The 26,214-nt window shown below is 45.4% G+C and overlaps 1 protein-coding gene across 1 annotated transcript in view; it reads left to right on the forward strand.

The window, feature by feature from the left end:
* VSNL1 (visinin like 1) overlaps positions 1–26,214 on the forward strand; it is a 434,918-nt gene that overhangs the window by 353,293 nt on the left and 55,411 nt on the right. The window contains exon 3 of the mRNA XM_069235970.1: positions 19,208–19,423. Coding sequence (XP_069092071.1) covers positions 19,208–19,423 — 216 coding nt within the window. The remainder of the gene's footprint in view (positions 1–19,207; positions 19,424–26,214) is intronic.

The following is a 26,214-nucleotide window of genomic DNA, read 5'->3' on the forward strand; positions in this document are numbered from 1 at the left end:
CCGGACGTTGCCGGGCCTTGACGTCGTTTAACGCTCTGGCCCCTAAGCCCCCTTTTGGTGCAGGCCTGTGTCAGAACAGGTACACTGTGTGTTTAGGGGTAGTTCAATCAGAGTCGGAAAATAGTTGGATCATTAGACTCAGAGCAGTGGAGGAGGGCATTAACATTGAAAAGGACCTACACATTTTCCTGTAATGTACCTCTCTCATTGCCTATCATTTTGATTCACACTGTGTTATACTCTAGATATTCTCTTCTGTTATTTTCCAGAATTCTGTATGAAATATATTGTGTTCACATTCCACGAATGCTACATATTTATTGTGCTCTCAGTATGTATTCTAGTTTTTCAGTTTCTAACAAGCATCACTTTTGACTTAATTAGGGGACATTCATGCCCATGTCAGTTTTGAGCATGTTACTGTACTGCAGACAATGTGTCTACCTCATACAATTTATTTTGGCTATTTACTTCATTTTAACCTTTTGGTTTTCTTTAAATCCAGACATCTATTTTCCACCATGCTAATCATAGGGTTACTTATACTTTATAATGCATCCCACCTTGGTGTATGTGTTTCTATACACTGGTGACTTACTTGTAACCTTCTTCAAAATGGCACCCACGCTTGCCTCTCAAACATCCTCTCCATTCAATGTAGTCCTCTTTATATCTCTGTGCCCGCATGTGTTTTAAGGAACAACCTTCACACTGCCTGTGGATTACTTCACCCACCGACACCTATCGGCACAGCATTACTTCATGACAATCGGTAAGAACCGAGCTTATGGCTGTCTATTTTGCTTCTCTTCATGACCTCTTGGCGCGCTGCAAACTTGGTGTTTACTGTTACTCCCACACGTGTTACGTCCCTCCGTGCATTGCGTGTGCATAACGGTTTACACCCGCACATATTACCCCTTCTGCAGCGGTGCACTTATTCTAATGTTTTTGAATTATGGTTCAAGGTACTACGCCGTAATTTCAGAATCTCGTTCTCAATCCCCCCTCACACTATTCAGCATGCTCTATATTATTCTCACGGGTCCCCATATAGATACGCTTGGATACGGTTCCATGCAATCTATTTTAGAGTTTTTCAAGCCCTGGCTATCCATACTTACAATGGAATCGCTCTTCTTGCATTATCGTTTTTTTTCCTTATAGAACTGTTTAAGTCAGTTTTATGCACTCCACGCATTATGGCCGTACCAGCACTACTTACGTTCCATACAGTTTTTGTTTGTATCTGTATCACTTAACTCACCACCGTTTACCCAATTAACCTCACTCCTTGGACCTCCTTCCATCTTTTTGTCGCTTTCATGTTTTCTTTTTCCTCAGGCTTATCAGGGCCAACTTCACTTTGACTATTTGGACGTCATTGGCCCTTTCTGAGGCCGAAACTTTACATGCTCTGGAAGGCACACCTTTCCACAGTGCCCACTTACATATTCATTGATTTTCGCTTAAGGTATTCTAGTTACCGTGTGGTTTGATTATACACACACTGTTTATAATTTATGGCTCTCCTTGATATTTTTTCTTTTATCACATGTGGTCTATTTACTACACTCTCTGCATGGATCAGGTCACACTAGTGCTTGCACAATATATCGCATTGAATGTTGCTCACTGTGAGAAAGTAGCCTCTTTCTAGCCTTGTTAACCCCGCTTTTGGCCTGTTTGTGAGTATATGTCAGGGTGTTTTCACTGTCTCACTGGAATCCTGCTAGCCAGGGCCCAGTGCTCATAGTGAAAACCCTATGTTTTGAGTATGTTTGTTATGTGTCACTGGGACCCTGCTAGCCAGGACCCCAGTGCTCATAAGTTTGAGGCCTATATGTATGTGTTCCCTGTGTCATGCCTAACTGTCTCACTGAGGCTCTGCTAAGCAGAACCTCAGTGGTTATGCTCTCTCTGCTTTACAAATTGTCACTAACAGGCTAGTGACCAATTTTACCAATTCACATTGGCATACTGGAACACCCTTATAATTCCCTAGTATATGGTACTGAGGTACCCAGGGTATTGGGGTTCCAGGAGATCCCTATGGGCTGCAGCATTTCTTTTGCCACCCATAGGGAGCTTTGACAATTCTTACACAGGTCTGCCACTGCAGCCTGAGTGAAATAACGTCCACGTTATTTCACAGCCATTTACCACTGCACTTAAGTAACTTATAAGTCACCTATATGTCTAACCTTCACCTGGTGAAGGTTGGGTGCTAAGTTACTTAGTGTGTGGGCACACATCGTTCAGGGCAAATTCCCCGGACTTTGTGAGTGCAGGGACACCATTTCATGTGTGCACTATACATAGGTCACTACTTATGTTTAGCGTCACAATGGTAACTCCTAACATGGCCATGTAACATGTCTAAGATCATGGAATTGTCACCCAAATGCCATTCTGGCATTGGGGAGACAATTTCATGATCCCCAGAGTCTCTAGCACAGACCCGGGTACTGCCAAACTGCCTTTCCCGGGGTTTCACTGCAGCTGCTGCCAATCCCTCAGACAGGACTCTGCCCTCCTGGGGTCCAGCCAGGCCTGGCCCAGGAAGGCAGAACAAAGGACTTCCTCAGAGAGAGGGTGTTACACCCTCTCCCTTTGAAAAAAGGTGTCAGGGCTGGGGAGGAGTAGCCTCCCCCAGCCTCTGGAAATGCTTTGATGGGTACAGATGGTGCCCATCTCTGCATAAGCCAGTCTACACCGGTTCAGGGATCCCCCAGCCCTGCTCTGGCGCGAAACTGGACAAAGGAAAGGGGAGTGACCACTCCCCTGACCTGCACCTCCCGGGGGAGGTGCCCAGAGCTCCTCCAGTGTGCTCCAGACCTCTGCCATCTTGGAAACAGAGGTGTTGCTGGCACACTGGACTGCTCTGAGTGGCCAGTGCCATCAGGTGACGTCAGAGACTCCTTCTGATAGGCTCTTACCTTTCTTACTAGCCTATCCTCCTTCCTAGGTAGCCAAACCTCCTTTTCTGGCTATTTAGGGTCTCTGCTTTGGGGAATTTTTCAGTTACCGAATGCAAGAGCTCATCAGAGTTCCTCTGCATCTCCCTCTTCACCTTCTGCCAAAGGATCAACCGCTGACTGCTCAGGACGCCTGCAAAACCGCAACAAAGTAGCAAAGACGACTACTACAACCTTATATCGCTTCATCCTGCTGGCTTTCTTGCCTGTTTCCTGGTGGTGCATGCTCTGGGGGTAGCCTGCCTCCTTCTTGCACCAGGAGCTCTGAAGAAATCTCCCTCGGTCGACGGAATCTTCCCCCTGCAACCGCAGGCAACAAAAGACTGCATCACCGGTCTTCTGGGTCCCCTCTCAGCACGACGAGCGTGGTCCCTGGAACTCAGCAACTCTGTCCAAGTGACTCCCACAGTCCAGTGACTCTTCAGTCCAAGTTTGGTGGAGGTAAGTCCTTGCCTCCCCACGCTAGACTGCATTGCTGGGTACCGCGTGATTTGCAGCTGCTCCGGCTCCTGTGCACTCTTCCAGGATTTCCTTTGTGCACAGCCAAGCCTTGGTCCCGACACTCTAACCTGCAGTGCACAACCTTCTGAGTTGTCCTCCGGCATCGTGGGACTCCCTTTTGTGACTGCGGGTGGACTCCGGTTCTCCCCTCTTCTAAGTGCCTGTTCCGGTACTTCTGCGGGTGCTGCCTGCTTCTGTGAGGGCTCCCTGACTTGCTGGGTGCCCCCTCTGTCTCCTCATCCAAATGGCGACATCCTGGTCCCTCCTGGGCCACAGCAGCATCCAAAAACCCTAACCGCAACCCTTGCAGCTAGCAAGGCTTGTTTGCGGTCTTTCTGCGTGGGAACACCTCTGCAAGCTTCTTCACGACGTGGGACATCCATCCTCCAAAGGGGAAGTTCCTAGTCCTCTTCGTTCTTGCAGAACACAAAGCTTCTTCCATCTGGTGGCAGCTTCCTTCACCCTCAGCTGGCATTTCATGGTCATCTGCCCACTCTCGACACTGTCGCGACTCTTGGACTTGGTCCCCTTGTCTTACAGGTACTCAGGTCCGGAAATCCACTGTTGTTGCATTGCTGGTGTTGGTCTTCCTTGCAGAATCCCCCTATCACGACTTCTGTGTTCTCTGGGGGTTATAGGTGCACTTTACACCTACTTTTCAGGGTCTTGGGGTAGGCTATTTTTCTAACCCTCACTGTTTTCTTACAGCCCCAGCGACCCTCTACAAGCTCACATAGGTTTGGGGTCCATTCGTGGTTCGCATTCCAATTTTGGAGTATATGGTTTGTGTTGCCCCTCTACCTATGTGCTCTTATTGCATCTACTGTAACTTTACATTGCTTGCATTACTTCTTTTTGCTATTACTGCATATTTTTGGTATTGTGTACATATATCTTGTGTATATTTGGCATCCTCATACTGAGGGTACTCACTGAGATACTTTTGACATATTGTCATAAAAATAAAGTACCTTTATTTTTAGTATATCTGTGTACTGTGTTTTCTTATGATATTGTGCATATGACACCAGTGGTATAGTAGGAGCTTTGCATGTCTCCTAGTTCAGCCTAAGCTGCTCTGCTATAGCTACCTTCTATCAGCCTAAGCTGCTAGAAACACCTCTTCTACACTAATAAGGGATAACTGGACCTGGTACAGAGTGTAAGTACCCCTTGGTACCCACTACAAGCCAGGCCAGCCTCCTACATTGGTTGTGCAGCGGTGGGATAAGTACTTGTAACTACTTACCACTTTGTCATTTTGTACTTTTCATAAGAGAATAATATACAAAACAAGTTCAGTGTATGTACACCTAACCAAAAAGTTTTGCTTTTCTTCTCTTACACTATCTGCTAAGTGCTGAAAAGTACTCCTAAACTTTCAAAAAGTTTCAAAAAGTTGAAAAAGTTTTTTTTTCTGTTCTTTAAAATGTCCTGAAACTTTTTCTCTTTTATCTGTCTCTAAACCTTCTTCTATCATGTCTGGTGTAGGAACTCCTCTTAATTTGGTCAATACAACTTATGACAATCTTAACTTTAAGAGCCTAAGGAGTCTCTGCATTGATAGAGGTTTAGTGGTAGGAAAGAACCCTACTAGAGAATTATTGTCTAATATGCTTATTGAGAATGATAAGGCCCAGGGTGGCACCTCATCTCAAAAGTTGATAGATAGCTCACACTCTGACTCAGGGGAGCCCCTTGAGAGAGTGGTACAGGGTTCTCCTCCTAATCTGCCCCTTAGCAGACCACCTAGCAATGCTGGTAGTAATAGAAGCTACCATCATAGTAGGGATGTTTTTGTTCCTGAAGGCCAGATTGTTAGAGTGCAAGCTGTTAGAGGCAGGTCTCCCTCTGTGGAATCCAATATTTCTTCTGTGTCAAAGCATTCCCAACCCACAGACCTTCAAGACAAATTGTTAGAAAGGGAACTCAATAAGTTGAGAGTGGAAGAGACCAGGCTGAAGCTTAAACAGCAACAGCTGGCTCTAGACAGGGAATCCCTATACTTAGAGAAGGAGAGACAGAGGTTGGAGTTTGGACCCCATGGTGGCAGCAGCAGTATTCCTGATAGTAATCCTGTTAGAGAGCATGATTCCAGGAATCTGCACAAGATAGTTCCCCCTTACAAGGAGGGGGATGACATTAACAAGTGGTTTGCTGCACTTGAGAGGGCCTGTATGGTACAGGGGGTCCCTCAAAGGCAGTGGGCTGCTATCCTATGGCTATCTTTCAGTGGAAAGGGTAGGGATAGGCTCCTTACTGTTAAAGAAAGTGATGCAATAATTTTACAGTTTTGAAGAATGCACTCTTGGATGGATTTGGCTTAACCACTGAACAATATAGGATTAAGTTCAGAGAAACCAGAAAAGAGTCTTCACAAGACTGGGTAGACTTTGTTGACTATTCAGTGAAGGCCTTGGAGGGGTGGTTACATGGCAGTAAAGTTTCTGACTATGAAAGCCTGTACAATCTAATCCTGAGAGAGCTTATTCTGAATAACTGTGTGTCTGATTTGTTACACCAATATCTAGTGGACTCAGATCTGACCTCTCCCCAAGAATTGGGAAAGAAGGCAGACAAATGGGTCAGAACAAGAGTGAACAGAAAAGTTCATACATGGTGTGACAAGGATGGCAAGAAGAAAGATGGTGAGAAATCTCAGGATAAGCATGGGGATAAGGGTAAAACCAAAGATCCTTCTTCACATCCTAAACACTCTTCAGGGGGTGGCGATAAATCAAATTCTTCCTCTTCTTCACAACATACACACATTAAAAAGCCTTGGTGCTATGTGTGTAAAAATAAAGGCCATTGGCAAGGGGATAAGTCCTGTCCAGGTAAACCCCCTGAGCCAACCACCACTAATACATCAAACTCTAGTGCCCCTAGCAGTAGTGGTAATAGTGGTGGGACTGCTGGCAACAGTCAAACTAAGGGTGTAGTTGGGTTCACTTATGGGTCCATCATAGAAACTGGGGTAGTCAGTCCCAAGACAGTTTCTGTCACACCTAGTGGCATTGGCCTTGCCACACTGGCTGCTTGTCCCCTTACAATGGATAAGTACAGGCAGACAGTTTCAATAAATGGTGTTGAGGCCCAGGCCTACAGGGACACAGGTGCCAGTATCACTTTGGTGACTGAAAACCTAGGCCCATATTTATACTTTTTGACGCTAAACTGCGCTAACGCAGTTTAGCGTCAAAAAATTTTGCGCCGTCTAACGCCATTCTGAAGCGCCATGCGGGCGCCGTATTTATTGAATGGCGTTAGACGGCGCAATCAGACCGGCGCTGCCTGGTGTGCGTGGAAAAAAACCACATAGACCAGGCAGCGCCGACGTTGGGAAAAAATGACGTTAGGGCGTCTTAAAATGGCGCAAGTCAGGTTGACGCTAAAAAATCGTCTTAACCCGATTTGCGCCATTTTTTCGACGCCCAGACGCCATTTCATGACTCCTGTCTTAGTAAAGACAGGAGTCATGCCCCCTTGCCCAATGGCCATGCCCAGGGGACTTGTGTCCCCTGGGCATGGTCATTGGGCATAGTGGCATGTAGGGGGGCACAAATAAGGCCCCCCTATGCCACAAAAAAAATAAAAAAATAAAAAAAATTATACTTACCTGAACTTACCTGTACTTCACTGGGATGGGTCCCTCCATCCTTGGGTGTCCTCCTGGGGTGGGCAGGGGTGGCAGGGGGGGTCCCTGGGGGCAGGGGAGGGCACCTGTGGGCTCATTCTGAGCCCACAGGTCCCTTAACGCCTACCCTGACCCAGGCGTTAAATTCAGGTGCAAATGCGGGTTTTTTTGACCCGCCACCTCCCGGGCGTGATTTTTGCCCGGGAGTATAAATACGACGCATTTGCGTCGCCGTCATTTTTTTAGACGGGAACGCCTTCCTTGCATCTCATTAACGCAAGGAAGGCGTTCACGCTAAAAAATGACGCTCTTTCTTCATACTTTGGCGCTAGACGCGTCTAACGCCAAAGTATAAATATGGCGTTAGTTTTGCGCCGAATTTGCGTCGAAAAAAACGACGCTAATTCGGCGCAAACGGAGTATAAATACGGGCCTTAGTGCCTTCTGAACAACACATCATTGGACAACAGTACAAGATTATTGATGTCCACAACTCCACTAAGTTTCTTCCCTTAGCTATAGTTCAGCTTAGTTAGGATGGAGTTACTGGCCCTAAGCAGGTGGTTGTATCACCTAGCTTACCTGAAGACTGTCTCTTAGGTAATGACCTAGAGACCTCAGGTTGGGCTGAGGTAAAGTTTTATACCCATGCAGCCATGCTGGGTATCCCTGAGGAATTGTTCCCTCTCATTTCTACTGAAATGAAAAAGCAAAGGAGAGAAAAAGGCCTGAAAACTCAGGATCCCTCTCCAACAACAGGTAAAAAGGGTATCACAGTATCCCCTACCCACCCTGCCATTCAGGATAGCATTCCTGTGGTGGGAGAAACCTCTCCTGGGGTGGCACCTGTTCCAAGGGAATCATCAGCTGGCATAGCTGTACTCCCTGAGGTGGAAGTACCTCTCTGTGGGATAACTCATATTGGTGAGAAAAAGAGCACCATTTTAGTTAACTTGGAGCATCTCTCCAACCCTCCAAGAGAAACTTTAGTGCAGAAACCCTGCACTGCCTCACAACACTTAGGACAGCAGCCCTGCCCTAGTGTGGAGCTCATAGGACAGCATCCCTGCCCTGCTCCAACTCAAGAGAAACAGCATCCCTGTTCTCTCTTCCAGCCATATGGACAAAGTTTTTGCCCAGCTATGGCTTTACTGAGGTAGCATCCCTGTCTGGCATTCTCATCACTAGAAATAGGTCTAGTGGACAATTCCCACTGCTCTAAACTAAAACTTACTGATAGAAACTCTGAAAATATATCTTCACATTGTTGCTTAGCTAAAAAACGTCAAACAGGGTGGTTTACATCCCCACAGGGAAGTAACCATATAGTGGATGATAAAGGAAGTAATCAGTCTATTGCAGAGCTACTCTCCACTTATCACCACTTAGACAATAAAGTCTCAACTGACCAAGGTGAGCCTTATTGTCCTTCGTTTGGGGGGGGGGGTGGTTGTGTGAGAAAGTAGCCTCTTTCTAGCCTTGTTACCCCCACTTTTGTCCTGTTTGTGAGTATATGTCAGGGTGTTTTCACTGTCTCACTGGAATCCTGCTAGCCAGGGCCCAGTGCTCATAGTGAAAACCCTATGTTTTCAGTATGTTTGTTATGTGTCACTGGGACCCTGCTAGCCAGAACCCCAGTGCTCATAAGTTTGTGGCCTATTTGTATGTGTTCCCTGTGTCATGCCTAACTGTCTCACTGAGACTAGGCTAACCAGAACCTCAGTGGTTATGCTCTCTCTGCTTTACAAATTGTCACTAACAGGCTAGTGACCAATTTTACCAATTCACATTGGCATACTGGAACACCCTTATAATTCCCTAGTATATGGTACTGAGGTACCCAGGGTATTGGGGTTCCAGGAGATCCCTATGGGCTGCAGCATTTCTTTTGCCACCCATAGGGAGCTCTGACAATTCCTACACAGGTCTGCCACTGACGCCTGAGTGAAATAACGTCCACGTTATTTCACAGCCATTTACCACTGCACTTAAGTAACTTATAAGTCACCTATATGTCTAACCTTCACCTGGTGAAGGTTGGGTGCTAAGTTACTTAGTGTGTGGGCACCCTGGCACTAGCCAAGGTGCCCCCACATCGTTCAGGGCAAATTCCCCGGACTTTGTGAGTGCGGGGACACCATTTCACGCGTGCACAATACATAGGTCACTACCTATCTATATCGTCACAATGGTAACTCCGAACATGGCCATGTAACATGTCTAAGATCATGGAATTGTCACCCCAATGCCATTCTGGCATTGGGGAGACAATTCCATGATCCCCCGAGTCTCTAGCACAGACCTGGGTACTGCCAAACTGCCTTTCCCGGGGTTTCACTGCAGCTGCTGCTGCTGCCAATCCCTCAGACAGGTTTCTGCCCTCCTGGGGTCCAGCCAGGCTTGGCCCAGGAAGGCAGAACAAAAGACTTCCTCAGAGAGAGAGTGTTACACCCTCTTCCTTTGGAAAAAGGTGTCAGGGCAGGGGAGGAGTAGCCTCCCCCAGCCTCTGGAAATGCTTTGATGGGCACAGATGGTGCCCATCTCTGCATAAGCCAGTCTACACTGGTTCAGGGATCCCCCAGCCATGCTCTGGCGCGAAACTGGACAAAGGAAAGGGGAGTGACCACTCCCCTGACCTGCACCTCCCGGGCGAGGTGCCCAGAGCGCCTCCAGTGTGCTCCAGGCCTCTGCCATCTTGGAAACAGAGGTGTTGCTGGCACACTGGACTGCTCTGAGTGGCCAGTGCCATCAGGTGACGTCAGAGACTCCTTCTGATAGGCTCTTACCTTTCTTACTAGCCTATCCTCCTGCCTGGGTAGCCAAACCTCCTTTTCTGGCTATTTAGGGTCTCTGCTTTGGGGAATTCTTCAGATACCGAATGCAAGAGCTCATCAGAGTTCCTCTGCATCTCTCTCTTCACCTTCTGCCAAAGGATCGACCGCTGACTGCTCAGGACGCCTGCAAAACCGCAACAAAGTAGCAAAGACCACTACTGCAACCTTGTATCGCTTAACCTGCAGTGCACAACCTTCTGAGTTGTCCTCCGGCATCGTGGGACTCCCTTTTGTGACTTCGGGTGGACTCCGATTCACTCCTCTTCTAAGTGCCTGTTCTGGTACTTCTGCGGGTGCTGCCTGCTTCTGTGAGGGCTTCCTGACTTGCTGGGCGCCCCCTCTGTCTCCTCATCCAAGTGGCGACATCCTGGTCCCTCCTGGGCCACAGCAGCATCCAAAAACCCTAACCGCGACCCTTGCAGCTAGCAAGGCTTGTTTGCGGTCTTTCTGCGTGGGAACACCTCTGCAAGCTTCTTCACGACGTGGGACATCTATCCTCCAAAGCGGAAGTTCCTAGTCCTCTTCGTTCTTGCAGAACACAAAGCTTCTTCCATCCGGTGGCAGCTTCCTTGCACCCTCAGCTGGCATTTCCTGGGCATCTGCCCACTCTCAACACTGTCGCAACTCTTGGACTTGGTCCCCTTGTCTTACAGGTACTCAGGTCCGGAAATCCACTGTTGTTGCATTGCTGGTGTTGGTCTTCCTTGCAGAATCCCCCTATCACGACTTCTGTGTTCTCTGGGGGTTATAGGTGCACTTTACACCTACTTTTCAGGGTCTTGGGTTGGGCTATTTTTCTAACCCTCACTGTTTTCTTACAGCCCCAGCGACCCTCTACAAGCTCACATAGGTTTGGGGTCCATTTGTGGTTCGCATTCCACTTTTGGAGTGTATGGTTTGTGTTGCCCCTATACCTATGTGCTCCTATTGCAATCTACTGTAACTTTACATTGCTTGCATTACTTCCTTTTGCTATTACTGCATATTTTTGGTATTGTGTACATATATCTTGTGTATATTTGGCTTCCTCATACTGAGGGTACTCACTGAGATACTTTTGGCATATTGTCATAAAAATAAAGTACCTTTATTTTTAGTATATCTGTGTACTGTGTTTTCTTATGATATTGTGCATATGACACCAGTGGTATAGTAGGAGCTTTGCATGTCTCCTAGTTCAGCCTAAGCTGCTCTGCTATAGCTACCTTCTATCAGCCTAAGCTGCTAGAAACACCTCTTCTACACTAATAAGGGATAACTGGACCTGGTTGCAGAGTGTAAGTACCCCTTGGTACCCACTACAAGCCAGGCCAGCCTCCTACACTCACTCTTAGGTATGATTGCATTTATTCTCGGTTTTACATCTTGCATGGGATTATTGTGTTCCTGTTTCTTTACACGCTCTATGCGCATCCAGTTTTCTATATACCTTCACATACTCCTTATATGCTGGTTATACAATCACACATGGGTTTCTGTTTATTTATATATATATTCTTTCTTTTAGCATCCCTCTAAGTTTTTAGCTTTTATAGACTTTGTTTTCACATCCTGTACTAGTCACTGTACTATTATACCAATATGTATACATTGTCTATCTATTCCACAGCCTTGATAAAGTCTAGGAGATGAAACACGTGTCGGCTGTTGGCTGTATATTAGACTGATTGTGATGCATAGGGTCACTGGCCTGAGATTGACCATACCCATTCATTTTGTGAATAAATTCCTACTTTCATCCTCGTTTTGGGCTTTGACTCTGATTGAACTACCACTTGGATCAACCACACAGGACTACTTACGGTGTGCCCTTGCATTCTGCATATACTCTTGATAACCCCTGACTGTTCCCCAGTCAGTGGTTTTTGGACACCTCTGGTGGTAAGGTGCCCTGCTGGGTTGGCATCCATCATATTTTCATCACTCGATGTGGTAAAGGACTTCTGTGTATGGACATTGTACCAATATTTATATGGAGGTGCGAGCATTGTGGCATTTACCACCTGCTTCTTCTTGTGTGTGTTTAGGGGTGCTGAAGTTATGGTGATGCAAGGAAGTGCAGTCAGGCAAGAGAGGAAAGAGGGTGCTTTAGAGGGAAGGGATGAAGTGTCAGATATGCAGCTGGATGAGATGTGGAGGAAAAATGCGGGCATCAAAGGCAGTTCAGCATAGAGCCCGCCCCCTCCACAGCCATGCCCCCTTCTCACACTACGATTTTTATTTTCAGGTTGGCATGTCTTTGACAATAACTGAAGTGATTGAGGCACTCTGAACATATCTACCCCTTCCACATACTTCAGTAATTTTTCATTCAAAGGCTTGGTTTTGGAATTTGAACAGTTTCAGTATTCTATACAGCAAAATCGTTGTTGTTACTCATTTAACTTAAACACCTAGCAACTACTGACAACGCCAATACTCTTGGCTGTTTTAGGTGTACCCCAGCTGTTGTGATATATATATATATGAAATCAATAACTGAAAGTTCAGAGAGGAACCAAAATACTGGTCGAGTGGCACACTCTGGAAATCCCAGAAATGTAGTTTGTATTTTAAGCCACAACCCTAATTACATTGTATGCAACCCTTTTAGCAAACCCCTCTTTTTCATCTCACTTAAAACCCTGCTCATATCTCACAAATATTCACTGGCTATTAGATGAATGTGGGTCCCCTAAAAGTATGCACCCCCGCGCACTGGAGAGGATGTAGAGAGCTGTGTTATATCTTGGGAGTCACATCATGAGGGGCTTTTCTGGCACAGTGCAGAGCCAAGCGCATGTTTTATGCGCCCGCAGGGCATAAAGTGAATTTATTTAGGCTGATATTGCTTTCAGTTAGTCCTTTACTTTTATATGTACAGCTTGGAAATAATAGGCAAGGTGTGGCTCTCTGTTTCCGAGCTGTTCTGCATGAAAATAAAGTACTAGTACCAAAAAATATCAGGTTAATTGAGTTCAGTTTACGCCCCAGAGGCGCATAAAACAGACCTCGGCTGTGCCACACATTCCCATTATAGGAATGCCTCAGATCAGAACTGGTGCACTGTGGTTGCAATATTGCTCTGCTTTAAATGCATATGTACCTATGTTGTTTAACATGGTTTATCACTACATTTATATATATTGCATACTTATTTCTATGTCTTATATCAGAAAGACAGGGCACGTTTTGCCTGCTTTGGAACGTCATGCATAGAGTTGAATAAACAAGTGATGGATAGAGCCGGATGTGTGAGCTACGCGTACGGTTGCAGTGATACCAGTGAACCACTGTAGGATTCAGTCGTCATTTTATGGCGTTAATTTAAGGTTCATTGGTAGAGTGTTGAGGAAGGGAACCTGGGTAATTGATGAGTACAGTTTCCGCACACCCACCGACTATTGTTATCTGATGGTCACAAATAGGGCGATGACATCTGCACACTCTGCTCACTCTCCCTGATGAAACACTGTAGTCGCTGACAGCATTTGACCTATGCGGAGGGCTGCTGCAGGTACACCACCAATTTCACCATCAGCTGATCTCCAGTCGTCTGGGTCGCCATGCAGAAAGTCAGAGCTCCCTAACTTCGCTTAAGGTGAAATATGGGAATCTTCCTCGGCCATGTCACCCCCTAATTACTGGTATATGCCCACAAAAACAGAGCCTGAGGGGGTGTTATAGTTAACTCCAGGTGCCCCATAGGGATGTGTTGGAAACACTCTTTTCACCATCATCTGTTTACTTAAAACTAACTTGCGATTTACCTGTGAGAAGAAAACCAACATGACATATACAAGACAGGCCTTCCCTGTAAAATGTATCACAGCCCAATTTACACAGATTAGCGTTCCTAATTTGTGTTGGTGAGCATGTGTATGATTGAAAGAAATGGGAGCACCAAGTTCTAAGTCCAGATGACACTGCATATGTAGATGAAATCTGGACTGAAAGTGATGGGAGGACCAGCGCTTAATTTGTCAAATAATCAGTGCCAGGCTACAGAGGTTTGCTCAGACGCTGCTGCAGGTGCTATTTAAGGTCAGGGTGACAAGTACCAAGACTGCGTAGTATTGATTCAACTTGATTCCTCTTTAATTCAGCAACAGACATTCCTTGCCTCTTTATCTCAGTCTTGCAGGTTCTTTTTAATCCCTGCTTTCTCCCTTTGGTAATGTTTTTCCATCTGTCTCCTCCTCCGTTCCCTTTTGTGTTTTTCTTTCTCTTGCTCTGGATCATTGTCTTTTGAGGGAAAAAAGTTCCTGTTCCCAAAAATCAGTGTTGGCGGGTAGAGTTTCAACCACCAGATCAAATTAAACACTGGGATGACTGGAGTTTCAGGAGGAACCACTTACAAGAACATCAAGCCTGGTGGCACCCTTCCTTTCATCCATCAGCCTCCTGCTCCACGTGGCACTTTGCAGATGGAAAACATTTGAATGAATCCAAGTGGAACCATTTTTTTCTGGAGCTCTATGCAAACCATTATGTGAAAACACGTGAGACTAGCAAAGTAACAGAGGGCTAAATGCATGGGCAGTGCAGGGGCCCCATTGGGCACCCCGTCTCCACCAGCCTTTGCATGGCAGTCAAACCGCCATGCAAAGGCTGGCAGACACGGGAATCATAATCCTCAGGGCAGCGCTGCCCTAGAGGATTAAGACTACCTGCACCACCAGGCCATTGGCCAGTGAAAAAGTGGTGCTGCAGGCGGTCGGACTGTGGCGCTTTCACCACGGTCAAAATGTGGCTTTCGGACCGCCGGTTTGGCAGCAGTCCAACGGCCACAGCGAGTCTGGCGGTCCTAGAACCGCCAGACTCGTAATGAGAGCCTGAATGCCTTAGTTTGTTTCTATTTCAAGTTTTCTAGTAAAAGTGAAATAGTAGTAATTAAATATCTTTCAAAGTGTAAACAGTGCTGGTCCCATACATAATTTCAAAGAATAATGTGGAAAATATTTTACAGTATTGTACTGCAGCATTTATATAGCACTCACTACCCTTATGTGGAGCTCTGAAGTGCTTGCCTGCACGAGTAGCACACTACACCGTGTGGGGAGTGTGACTGGAAGGATTTTTTTGTTTTCATCCTATGCGGGAAATGTTTCTATATTGTGCATGATAACCATTGCAGTTTGGTTATCATGTTATGGAACGCAGTGTGTTGGAAGATGAAATGTAAGAGACACATGCAGTTTTATGGTTTTCAGCATGCTGGTAGCTTTGGACAGTTCAGCAGCTCCCATTATGGTATTTAATATGATTAAGTCTGCTTATCTGGTTATTGCACGGGGTATCCAATCTAAGATTTTGTGTATAGTTGGGTTCCTGAGCAAGCATGGTTGGAGGGAGTGAGAAGTGGAGAGATATGTTAGGATGTATACTTTTACTATCTTCCCACATCTGAGGTTCTTTGTGAGCTGTAAAGAAGCAGTCAGATTGCATAGATATTTGGGACCCGCCGTAAATGATTATGTTAAAGCCCTCCAAACTGTCCAGTAATGTGTGACATATCTCTTCAGTCATTCCATGCCTATTCACTTGGTGATGTTTTTTTTTTTTTCTGTACAGCAGTGGTGATGGACGACCCTCATAGCAGATATCTCTTATGTGAATTTAGGAGGTATAAGTTACACTTTGTTGCTGAATACTGCGTGTTATGCTTTCAGTATTATTGCAGGGCACAACTGGTATATATGGAATTAAAACATTGGAATGTAGGGATCTCCATTGAAGACAATGGGGTGCTGCAGGCTCTAATGGCTGGTAAAAGGCCAGAGCAACACCATTCCAATGTTTGTCTCACAGCAACAGCTGTAAACAAAGGCCTCACGGAGTATGAGGGGATTTCAGTCCCCTCGGGTTCTGTGAGACCTATGTTTTATTTATTAGAACATTCTGCCCAATAGTGGCGAAATGTTTTAATGGCCTTATAGCGCACCATAGCGGGGCTGCACCGGCCATTAAAAGCCCACTCCCTTGTTGAAGGCCCACGCCTTTCGGCTTGGGCCTTTAACGCTGGAGAGGGCCTTTAATGGCCGGTATAGCCCGCTACAGCGAGCTATAATTCTATTGTACATAACTATATAATGCCACAGCAAACCATAGGCTCTGTTTTGCTTACCTGCTTAATGAAATCGAGTTTTTTGCAATTCCTAGGTTGTAAACTGAGGATTACACTTGAGGCTACAACTGTTTTTGGCCTCTGTTACTGGGATGGAGGTGGTGTAGGTATCTTGGAAATAGCCAACTTATCAACTATATTTGGATGTGTATATGATCCTCAGTGCTTCTAATGGCACCTCGTAGTGAGTTCCAGAGCTTAGCGGCTTGTACTGAGATTACAGTGCCTCCTACACATTCCTTATGGTGAGGTGGTATAAGTTGTGCAAGCCTGAAGTGCATTGTTTTGCTTGGTTTGTGTTTATTGAATTTAGCTTGTAGGTATAGTGATTCTTTTCCTTGGGAGGCTCTGTTGCCAATGTAAGGGTTGTTGAACATTGCCATTCCACCTATAGGTAGCCAGTGGAGTGATTGCAGGACGAGTCATGCACTGTCTTGGGTGAAGGTGCAAAAGAAGCCATACTGCAGCATTTTGGATGAATTGTGCATATAATGAATGCGGGTGCTCCAATGTATAGGCTGTTGCCATAGTCAAGCTTGGATATTATGAGCGCGAGGATGGCTTTCAGTTTATGTTGGTATGCAAGATATGGGAAGATCCCATGTAGCATTTTTGTTGTGTAGAAGGCACTATTTGAGACACTGTTAGCATGCACTGTCGAGGATAGGTCTGAATCCATTTTTACATCTACGTTTCTAACTTCTCATGATGTTGTAAGCAGCAGAACAGCCTGTTTCACACTTTCAACATGTTTTATGTATCACTTCACTCATTAACTTAAAATGTTACCGACATACCATTGACTATGGCGTGCAGCTAGCTCAACGGCATGTCACTGCTGCATATTGGATCCTCATTCGTACGCTACAAGCTTGCCAGTTCCCATTATAATTACTGTATCTGTTAATGTATTTGATTTCAAGTGCACATAACAATGCACTTAGGGATAGTCAGGGCTCTTAAAAGCATTTTTTTGTGTCCTTCAGACATCTAGAAATAGAAACCAGCCTCTGGAGAGATATATAAATATAACACTCACTATTTTAAACAGACTGGATGAATGGGATTGTATTTAGAGTGTCTTTCTATTTTTTGATATTTGAACTAGAATGCAGTTGTACATTTCTGTTTTCCAATGGTAATGGCCCAATCTTTTGCATATGTCTCAAAAGTCTATTTTCTCAAGGTCACTTATACTGGTTCAAGCCAGTTTAGTAGTTATCAACATGTATTGCAATCTGATCTAGTACTATAGCCTTATAACCCCCCGTTGAGAGCTAAACTGGTTGTTAAAGGCTCTGAAACAGTGTATAACAAGGGAGAGGGCCTTGAACAACGGTTATAGCACGAGAAAGAATAGCTTAAAACATTCCACCCACTGAAGGTAACATGTTCTAAATTAAAAAAGTAGAAATACACAGACTAACATTATTAGTCTTATACCAGCCATTATCAGCCTTCAGCCACTACATTGTCTTTAATGGCACTCTCAAAATTCCAGTGTTCTAAAATACCCTAATGCCTTGCACTAATGTGCAATGGGCATTACAGGGATTCCCCTGCACTGACTGCACACTGGAGCAGGGCAAAGTATTTCAAAACGAGCGTCAAGAAGTTGTTGTCACTCTTAGCTTGTGCAAAACTAGTTTGTATAGTCCTTTCAATCGTACGTGGCTTCAGACCAGGCGATTGCCAGGCCTGGATTTGGGAGGAAGACTGTATCATCTTTCCTTTGAGAGAGAACATCAGCTAGCATCAAGGTAATAAACAAACCCACTGGGCCGAAGGACATTATTTCAATAGTAAATCCTTGAATATTTGTGTTTTAAGGGCTTTCTGAAAGGTCAGCCATGAAGACGCTAGTTCGTAGAAAATTACTTACACATAAAAGTATGTAGCAAGAGAAACCCTGGTTTACAGATTTGACTTGGGATATTTTGGTATTTCCATCAACATTAGCAAATTGTTTATAAGATAAAGGGGTATGATGAAGGTTTACAGCTGCGTAGGCGATGCTGAGGATTTACCAACAATTCTGCTGTCTAGTGGAGTTACAAGGCCTGCATATTACTAGTAGAACCAAAGGTGAGCCATAAGGATTTGGCAAGTAAAACAAGGGTTGGTGTAGATGCACATTGTCACATTTCTCCAGCTTTCTGGGTGGACAGTAGTAGAAGTTGAGTTTTTAGTTTGATTTTGTGGAATTGAACAGCCAATTACCAGATTTGCTAGGTGTCTAAAGGAGGATAACTTGGCTCCTTCAGTATATTGCCTGACAGCCCATGAATGTGTCCTGAGATGCGTAATTCCAGTGGCCCGCAGACAGATACAAGATGTTGGTGGCAAAAGTCGACTTCCAGTTTATTCTACATGATAACGCGATCGCAGGGCATCATGGGAATTTCATCTGAATAATGAGTGCAGCAGGACTCACATATTCTTGTATGCTTGGAAAGCGAAAAATGGAGGACCTTGTGGTTGATGGTATCAACATTTGTTGAGTGGTCAAGCTAAACAGTGAGGCAGGCATTGCAGTGTCTGTGATCCACTTTGGTGAGAACACAGACAGGTATTTACACAGAAGGTATTGACTAATGAAATGCTCTAGAAGTTGTATGTTTACCACCTTCACCATTAACTTTCATAAAAAGCGCAGTTTGCATCTGGGTTTCAGATTTTAATTATTTTCTTGGTCAAGGCTAAGTGTTTTTGCAGCAAGGATCAAACTTGAGTTGTCTTGTTTTGTGAGAGCTGCTATTTTAAACAACACATTTATCCATTGAAAAGGAATGAAGTCCTCAGAAACTCAAGCAGATATAACGGAAAACAATACATCCATTAAGATGATGTACTCAATTTTAATTAAGGAGAATCACATTTATGTTTCAAGTAGATGTCGGAATGTCACGAGTAGTTTCTATGTTAGTCCATTAGTTCTGATATTGGCTAGTACTCGCTGTTACATGTGCTAACCGCTTACCACCACATCCTAGAAGACACTTAAAAGTGTGTAATACTGTATGTTCCAAAAGTATGCCCTGAAGAAGAGGGCACCAGAAGTCTGTATACTTGAATGTATATCTGAGTTGAAAGGCCTGTGTGTTTGATGTCTGTCTCACGTCTTTAATACTTATGTTTTATTTTTTCGCAGTTTTTCCCATATGGTGATGCCTCAAAATTCGCCCAACATGCTTTCAGAACCTTTGATAAAAACAGTGACGGGACCATTGATTTCAGAGAATTCATCTGTGCGCTGTCCATCACATCTAGGGGAAGCTTTGAACAGAAACTGAACTGGGCCTTCAACATGTACGACTTGGATGGCGATGGCAAAATCACAAGAGTAGAGATGCTTGAAATAATAGAGGTATCAATCATTTTTTCTTCATTATAATAAATACCATCAACGACTGCTATTGTTTGGGTGAATAGTTCCAAATTTATTAAAATTCATTTTTGCTAGCAGAACATTAGTGTATCACTGCATCACTCTAAACCAATGGAATCCATTGTTGGCTCCTGTTGCTATGCAATGCACAACAACATCAGCTCCTCTAGTCCTTAAAATTGTATTTGCTCCACCCAAGCAACACCGTGTCACCTTCTTTGCTGAAATCTCTTGGCTATCCATGTCACTACATGCAACAGCACTTAGTTTGGGTATCCGCGCCATGATTGGCGTGACTGTCAAATCTCTGTGTTGAGAGTTAAAAAAATGCGGAGGTATTGCTCTTTTTCTGTCAGAACGTTCTATTATTGTCACACTACTCATTATCTGGTGCAAACCCTACAACACTTTCTGATTTCTGATAGGTGGTCATCTTGCCTACCTGCTGCATGTGATTGCTCAAAAAGAATGACATCCCAGACAGACTCCAGCTTGCAAATCCAGGCGATAAACTACACAGTGTGGCCAGTGTGGTCAAAAGCATTCTGGAATTCAAGATGATTGTTCTAGTAAGGCACTACTTTCCAGTATCAGGAGAAAACATATATAAAATTATAATCGGTTAACGGGGTAGATGGAGGGTAATTCTCAACAGTAAGAATGATTACTACAAAAGTACACTTCTAACATTGCAAAGCAGCTGCATGCAGATACAGGGGAACAATGAACGGGTATAAGGCATTTTAAAGACAATAACAGTCAGAAAGACAATATATTTAAGCAAGGTTTATATTTTTTATTGGACTCAGCTCCAGTTTAGGTGAAAAGTAGTTACTTTATTTATACCTTCTGGAATCACTGCTTCACACTGATTAAAATTAAATTGATTCGTTTAGGTGCTGGCACAATCACAGAATGTGGGCAGAGGCAAACTCCCAAAGAATCTTCGAAGCCAGCATGAAAATTCGGCCCATGGTAGTTTCTGATCGCCATTGCAGTCTATAAGCAAGTCAAGGTGCAGGTGTGGCCGCTGAGATCCTAGTTAGAATGCCCAGTTTTTATCAGAAGACCTCATAGCGCCTCGAATTCAACTATAATTTGGTCTAAGATTTTACCGACTTCATCAAACGTTTATACACCGCATATACGTTGATAATGTTCTCTTTGAATGACCATCCCTGATGTCAACTGCTTGAGCACAGAATTTACAAGGTAGGGAAAGTAATTCTGCTGTCAAGTCTATGTCCTATTTGTACTATTGCCACGTTCAAAGTTGCTGATGGCCCATCAAGAATCTTCAAACATTGGCTCATATGTTCTTATTGGTGATGAGTATTTTAGTTAGAAAATCACTAGTCTTAGTAAGCTATACTAGATACAAGCCACTGACTATATACTTTCAGTAAAAAATGCCAATTTTGTACATTGGTCAGCATATTATTTGTTTGTTTATTTATTTATATATTTTTTCTCTCTGTCTATTTATATGTATGTATAAGGTGCTCAAATAACCTGAGCCTTCTTGGTGTCAGCTGAGAAAATGTGACTTAGTTCTATTATACTCAATCCAATCAAAATTTAAATAGCACTCAATGGTCCTAATTAGGGGTGGGCTTAACTTGAGTAATTCACTATAGCACAATCAAACAAAATTACCTAAAAATTCTGTGAGATTATCCATAACTTCGCATTTAGTGCTATTTATTAACACAAAAATGCTCCTTCACGTCCAAAATGGGCGCAAGAAACCATTTTGCACTAAGAAATAGTGCTAAATGCAATAGAACATGAATATCAAGCGGGAGCAGCCGCTTATGCTCGCTAAGTGTGCTCTTGGGGTAGGATTTTCACCCAATTTACCCCTGGCATTCAGCACTATTTTCTTATTGCACAATGCCCACCTTGCATCCAAAAGAGGTACGAGAAAGCATTTTGGGCTAAGAAATATTCTAGTAGATTTTCCACCGACTTATTCCCAGCATCTAGTACTATTTTCTTAGTGCAAAATGCACTCTTGCTTTCAAAGTGGACACAAAGATGCATTTTGTGTTAAGCAATAGTGCTAATTGAAGCAGAACACAAATTGTACGTACGCAGACGTAAATACACCATTATCAGTAATTCTGCATCAAAGAGTAACACAGAATTATCGAAATTCGTCGGACTTAAAATCATGCTCGGGCCTACCGTTAACCTGGAGTGACTAAACACTAGCTGTAGCCCAAGCCGAGAATTTAAATAAACCGGTGCATGTTTAAGGGTGTTCTAAAAGACAAACTGTGGAATGTTCATCAGAAGGGAGTTCCATAAAGAGCTGGACACAGCAGGAAGCAGGAAAATCCTTCACTTTAGCTTTTTCCCTTGCATTCTTAGGAGGCACCGGCAGATGTTTATTAGCAGAACTCAATCTCCTTATTAGGCAGTAGTGTGTAAGCCTCCTTTTGACAATAGAAACTAATTATGTGAAACACCAGGAGGTAAATTTAGCAAAAACAGCGCAGCAGACAAATTTGTTGCACTGCATTGCGCTAGGAAAGAGCTGTGCAAAGCCATGTTTACTTATTATGTTCTGCTGCTGCTCTCTTCCTCTGTGCTTAAGGCTGCTTAGTGCTACACACACACCTTTGTACCATAGTTCAAAGATGTATACATGCTGTTTAGCATAGGTTTTGTACTGGCCCAGTGAAATAATCCCTTGCCTAGAGATTTTTTAAAACATTTCACACGTTGGATTTGTGCTGTAATTTGGAGCACACATGCACTGTGTGAAACGTAAGCAGAAATAAAATAATTTCTCCTACCATACACCTGCCTCAAGCAGTTGTCGTTTTTTTATGCAAAGCCCAGTCTAGCAATTTCTGTAGACAGGGCTTTGCATAAAAACATGGGTGGGGGGGTTCTCATCAGATTTTTCTGCAAAGTAGTACAAAGCAGCACAAGTGATAGTTGCTCAACAAAAGGACACTTTTCGAACACAGAAAGGTTTGCGCTAGAAAGTAAACACCATATCAAAGGTTTGTGTCACTTTGCTTGATTTTGCGGCAGCACACAGTCTTGATAAATCTCCCCCCGGCTCTTCACTTGGGCACTAAATGCGACATAATTATTTTGCAGGCATAAACGAAGGGGAGGGACTATCTAGGCGAGCCCTTCCCCTTGTTTGGGATATCTTGGACAGAGTGCAAATCTCATCTCATCCTCCTGGTAAACTCCTGGACAGCGACACAAGACTTTTACTGGTTAAGGCATAACACAAAGGGCCTAACCATAAAACTGTTTGCAGTACAGGCCACCAGTGAGAATGTGCCAGTATTACAGAGATATGTTGGTATTTGGGGATGTTATTTGCTAGGTGGACTCTAGACATTATAGCGTTTGTGGTCAGGTTCTCATATTTTGTGGGAAGCACAAGTATAGTTTGTTACTGTGCTCCAGATTGCCTGAGATAAAAAAAACATATCTCTAGACTGCGTTTTGATTCAAAGAGAAGCAGTGCGAACCAATGCAGAATTGATTGTGGGATGTCCTCAGTCTGCGGAGCAGAGTTCATGATTATTCATTAATTCATGATGCCTCAAACCTTTACTGGGTAAGATAGGGTGAGACAGTGGTTAAGAGTATGTGGAAAAGTTTTGAGACCACATGAATCTGTTGCCTACCATTAGTTACCACAGTCATGCTGACACCTAGTGTAAGGAAATGGTTTTGCATCCGCCGCCATACATCCATCAAGCAGTCCATCAAGTCTGAAGATACCATAGCTTTACATAAATCTATTTTGAACAAGATCTGCATCCAGGTAAATAAAATAACTTCAACTAGTAGAAATGAAATTACACAAACAGAATTTCAAAGATATTGGAAAGTGCATGTTGGAAATTGGGTTACTGTTTGAGGGGGTGAAACCCTACTCAAGCAGCAACCACAATCTCTGTCAGGAGGAAACATAAGCAATCATCCAATTAACATGTGCATAACCCTCTGGTAGCTTGGCACAAAGCAGTCAGGCTTAACCTAGAGGCAATGTATAAAGTATTTATGCAGCACTTCAAACAGCAACAAAGTGAAACAACACAAGAAAAACTCCACACCAAAATTAGAAAAATAGATTTATATTTTATAAATTATTTGAGACCAGAACAACAAAAATCCAATCAGTAGAACCGGAGATATACAATTTCAACATTTTAAGTGCCTAGAAGCACAAAGTGTCCATTTGCGGTTATCTGGTCATGCCGGGCCAGGACAAAGTCACAAGTTCAGGCCGCCCACAATGGAACGCTGGCCAGATACAAGGGACCAAGGTAGGTCCGCTGAACAAGAGTAACTTAAAATCACAGCAGATAGAGCCCAGGTGCTGGTTTCAAGATGGTTGGAGGCTTTTCTGTCCCTGAGGCTCTGATCAGGAGGCCAGCAAACTAGCCCTTGGAGTGACTCTGGTGGTCCTGGGTTCAAGATGCAGGTCAGGTCCTTTCACTCAAGCAGTAGAGTAGCACGGCAGCAGAGCAGCCGTTCTTCCTGTAGCAGAGCAGCACAGCAGTCCTTCTGAGTCTTCCACAAATCAAGAGGTGTACTGAAGAGCTGGGTCTGAGTATTCAATATTTATACCTGTTGCCCACCTTAAAGTAGGAGAAGGTTCTGGAGGTTTCCACCCACAGAGATGTTTGGAATTTCTTGTCTTCCTGCCCTGGCCCTAACTTGGATGGGGCCACAATAGACTAGTGTTAAAAACTTTGTAAGTGTGTTGATGTGCAAATGTGGTAGGTGACAGCGCCTCCCCCTCATCAAATCAGAGATGGCCCATCCTTCCAACACCTATGCTCCTTTGTCTTACTCTTAAATATACAAAGACTCAGTGCCAGCTGTGTGGTCATTTGGGCCAGTAAATGGGTACAGGCATCAAATGGTTGGGGCAAGTAAATGCTAATTTTATAAAAGTGGCATTTTCAGAAAAGTGACTTAAATTTGACTTTACCATTACAAATCGGTTTACATTACAACTCTTTAGACACAACTTTGATATTCCTACTTGCTTCCAATTTAAAGTTAGCATGTATTAGATGTAGTGAGGCAACATAATGTTATCATATGGGAGAGGTAGGCCTTGGGGGCGTGGCCGAGAGCCGGAACATGGCGGACGCCTAGCGATCCGGCTCCGGAGTTGGAGAACTCCGATCTGGCGCGCCAGCCCGGGCCGTCCGTGCACTAAATCTGTGTGCCGTGCGGCTGACCGGCGGGCGGAGCGGCTGGGCCCCAGCGTCGGACCCGAGGGGCGCTGTGGGCTGCGCGGGGCCGCCTGAACCGAGCGGAGGCCGGCGGCCCCACCTCCCATTTAAAGCCGCGGCCTTGCGTGGAAGGGCGGGCCGCAGCGAGAGTGGAGATAGCGGCCCGTGGGGGACGGCGGCAGCGGCCGGGCCCCGCAGTTGGACGGCGGGACCCGGTGAGTGCGGGGGGGCACCTGGGGACCCGGCGAGGCCCACCCTGAGGGAGCGCCCCACCTGGAATCAGAGGAGCGGGAGTGGCCCTACTCCCATTGGGACTGCCTCGTGCGCACTGATCCATGCCCTGAAGGAACATCAGTGGGCCGGCGATGTTCAGCTTGGAGATCGCCGCAAGAGGGTGTGACACCCTTGGCCTCGCCCCCCGGTAGGGGCGCGGGCTGTTCAGAACCACTGTTTGGGGGTCAGCATGAAGGATCCAAGGAGTCTCCGGGCATCCTGGGGCGCCGCAGGCCCATGAGCGTAGGCGACGTGCGAGCGCGGAAGAACGGCCACGAGCACAGCGAAACCACCAGTGAAGAGGTGGGTGTCTTATGCGGGGGATCTGTTGGGCAAGGGAGGCGGAGCGCGCCTGACTCCGACTGGTGTGGCGGGCCCTGCCGGCGGGGCAGGCGGAGGGCCCGGAACGACCACAGGAGGCGAGCAACCGCGACTGACAACAGTGGGGCCCCCTGCCCCTGGGGCTGAGCGCATTCGGCGGAGGGCCTGGGGCCCGCCCTGCGGCGCTCACAAACAGAACCAAAACTGCGAAGACCGAAACGAGGGGCCGAGATCAGTGGCGACTCCCGCGGCGGCGCGCGGGTCAGCTGCCGGGCCACCCCGGGGAGCGCCCCCTGTTTGGACCGATGCCCCCCAAGGGCCGACCCAAGAACAGAGCCATGGACCCCCTGACACCACCGGGGGACGGCGAGGCGGACCCATTGAACCAGCCAAATGCCAAGGTCCAAGACACCCTAGACAAGATACTGGGGGCGATAGAGGACACAAAGTCAACACTGCAACGAGACATCAACCAAGTCGCGATTGAGGTGGGACTCCTGAGAGCTGATCATAAACTGGCTGACAGAGTCAAAGAAACGGAAACCACTCTGGCGGACATCGCCCCGAGGCAAATTGACATGGCGGCGGAAGTAACCTCACTGGTCGACAGAGTAGCAAGACTTGAACAACGTGCTGAAGACGCGGAAGGGAGAAATAGGAGGAACAACGTACGCGTGGTGGGCCTCCCCGAGGGGTCCGAAGGGGCAAACATGGTGGAATTCCTGGAGAAATGGATGAGCACGGTGGTTGCACCGGGATGCCTGACTCCCTACTACACGCTGGAACGCGCCCACCGCGTGCCGTCGAGGCCTCTTGCTCCTGGCAGACCCCCGTGCTGTAATCGCTAAACTCTTGCACTTCAAGGACTGGGACATTCTCCTACAGAAAGCCAGAGAGACAGGCCCGTTTAAAGTAGCAAATGGGGAAGTGACGCTATTTCCGGACTTTACT

Source organism: Pleurodeles waltl, chromosome 5 (genome assembly GCF_031143425.1).
Source record: "Pleurodeles waltl isolate 20211129_DDA chromosome 5, aPleWal1.hap1.20221129, whole genome shotgun sequence".
In the NCBI taxonomy this organism is placed as follows: Eukaryota; Metazoa; Chordata; class Amphibia; order Caudata; family Salamandridae; genus Pleurodeles; species Pleurodeles waltl.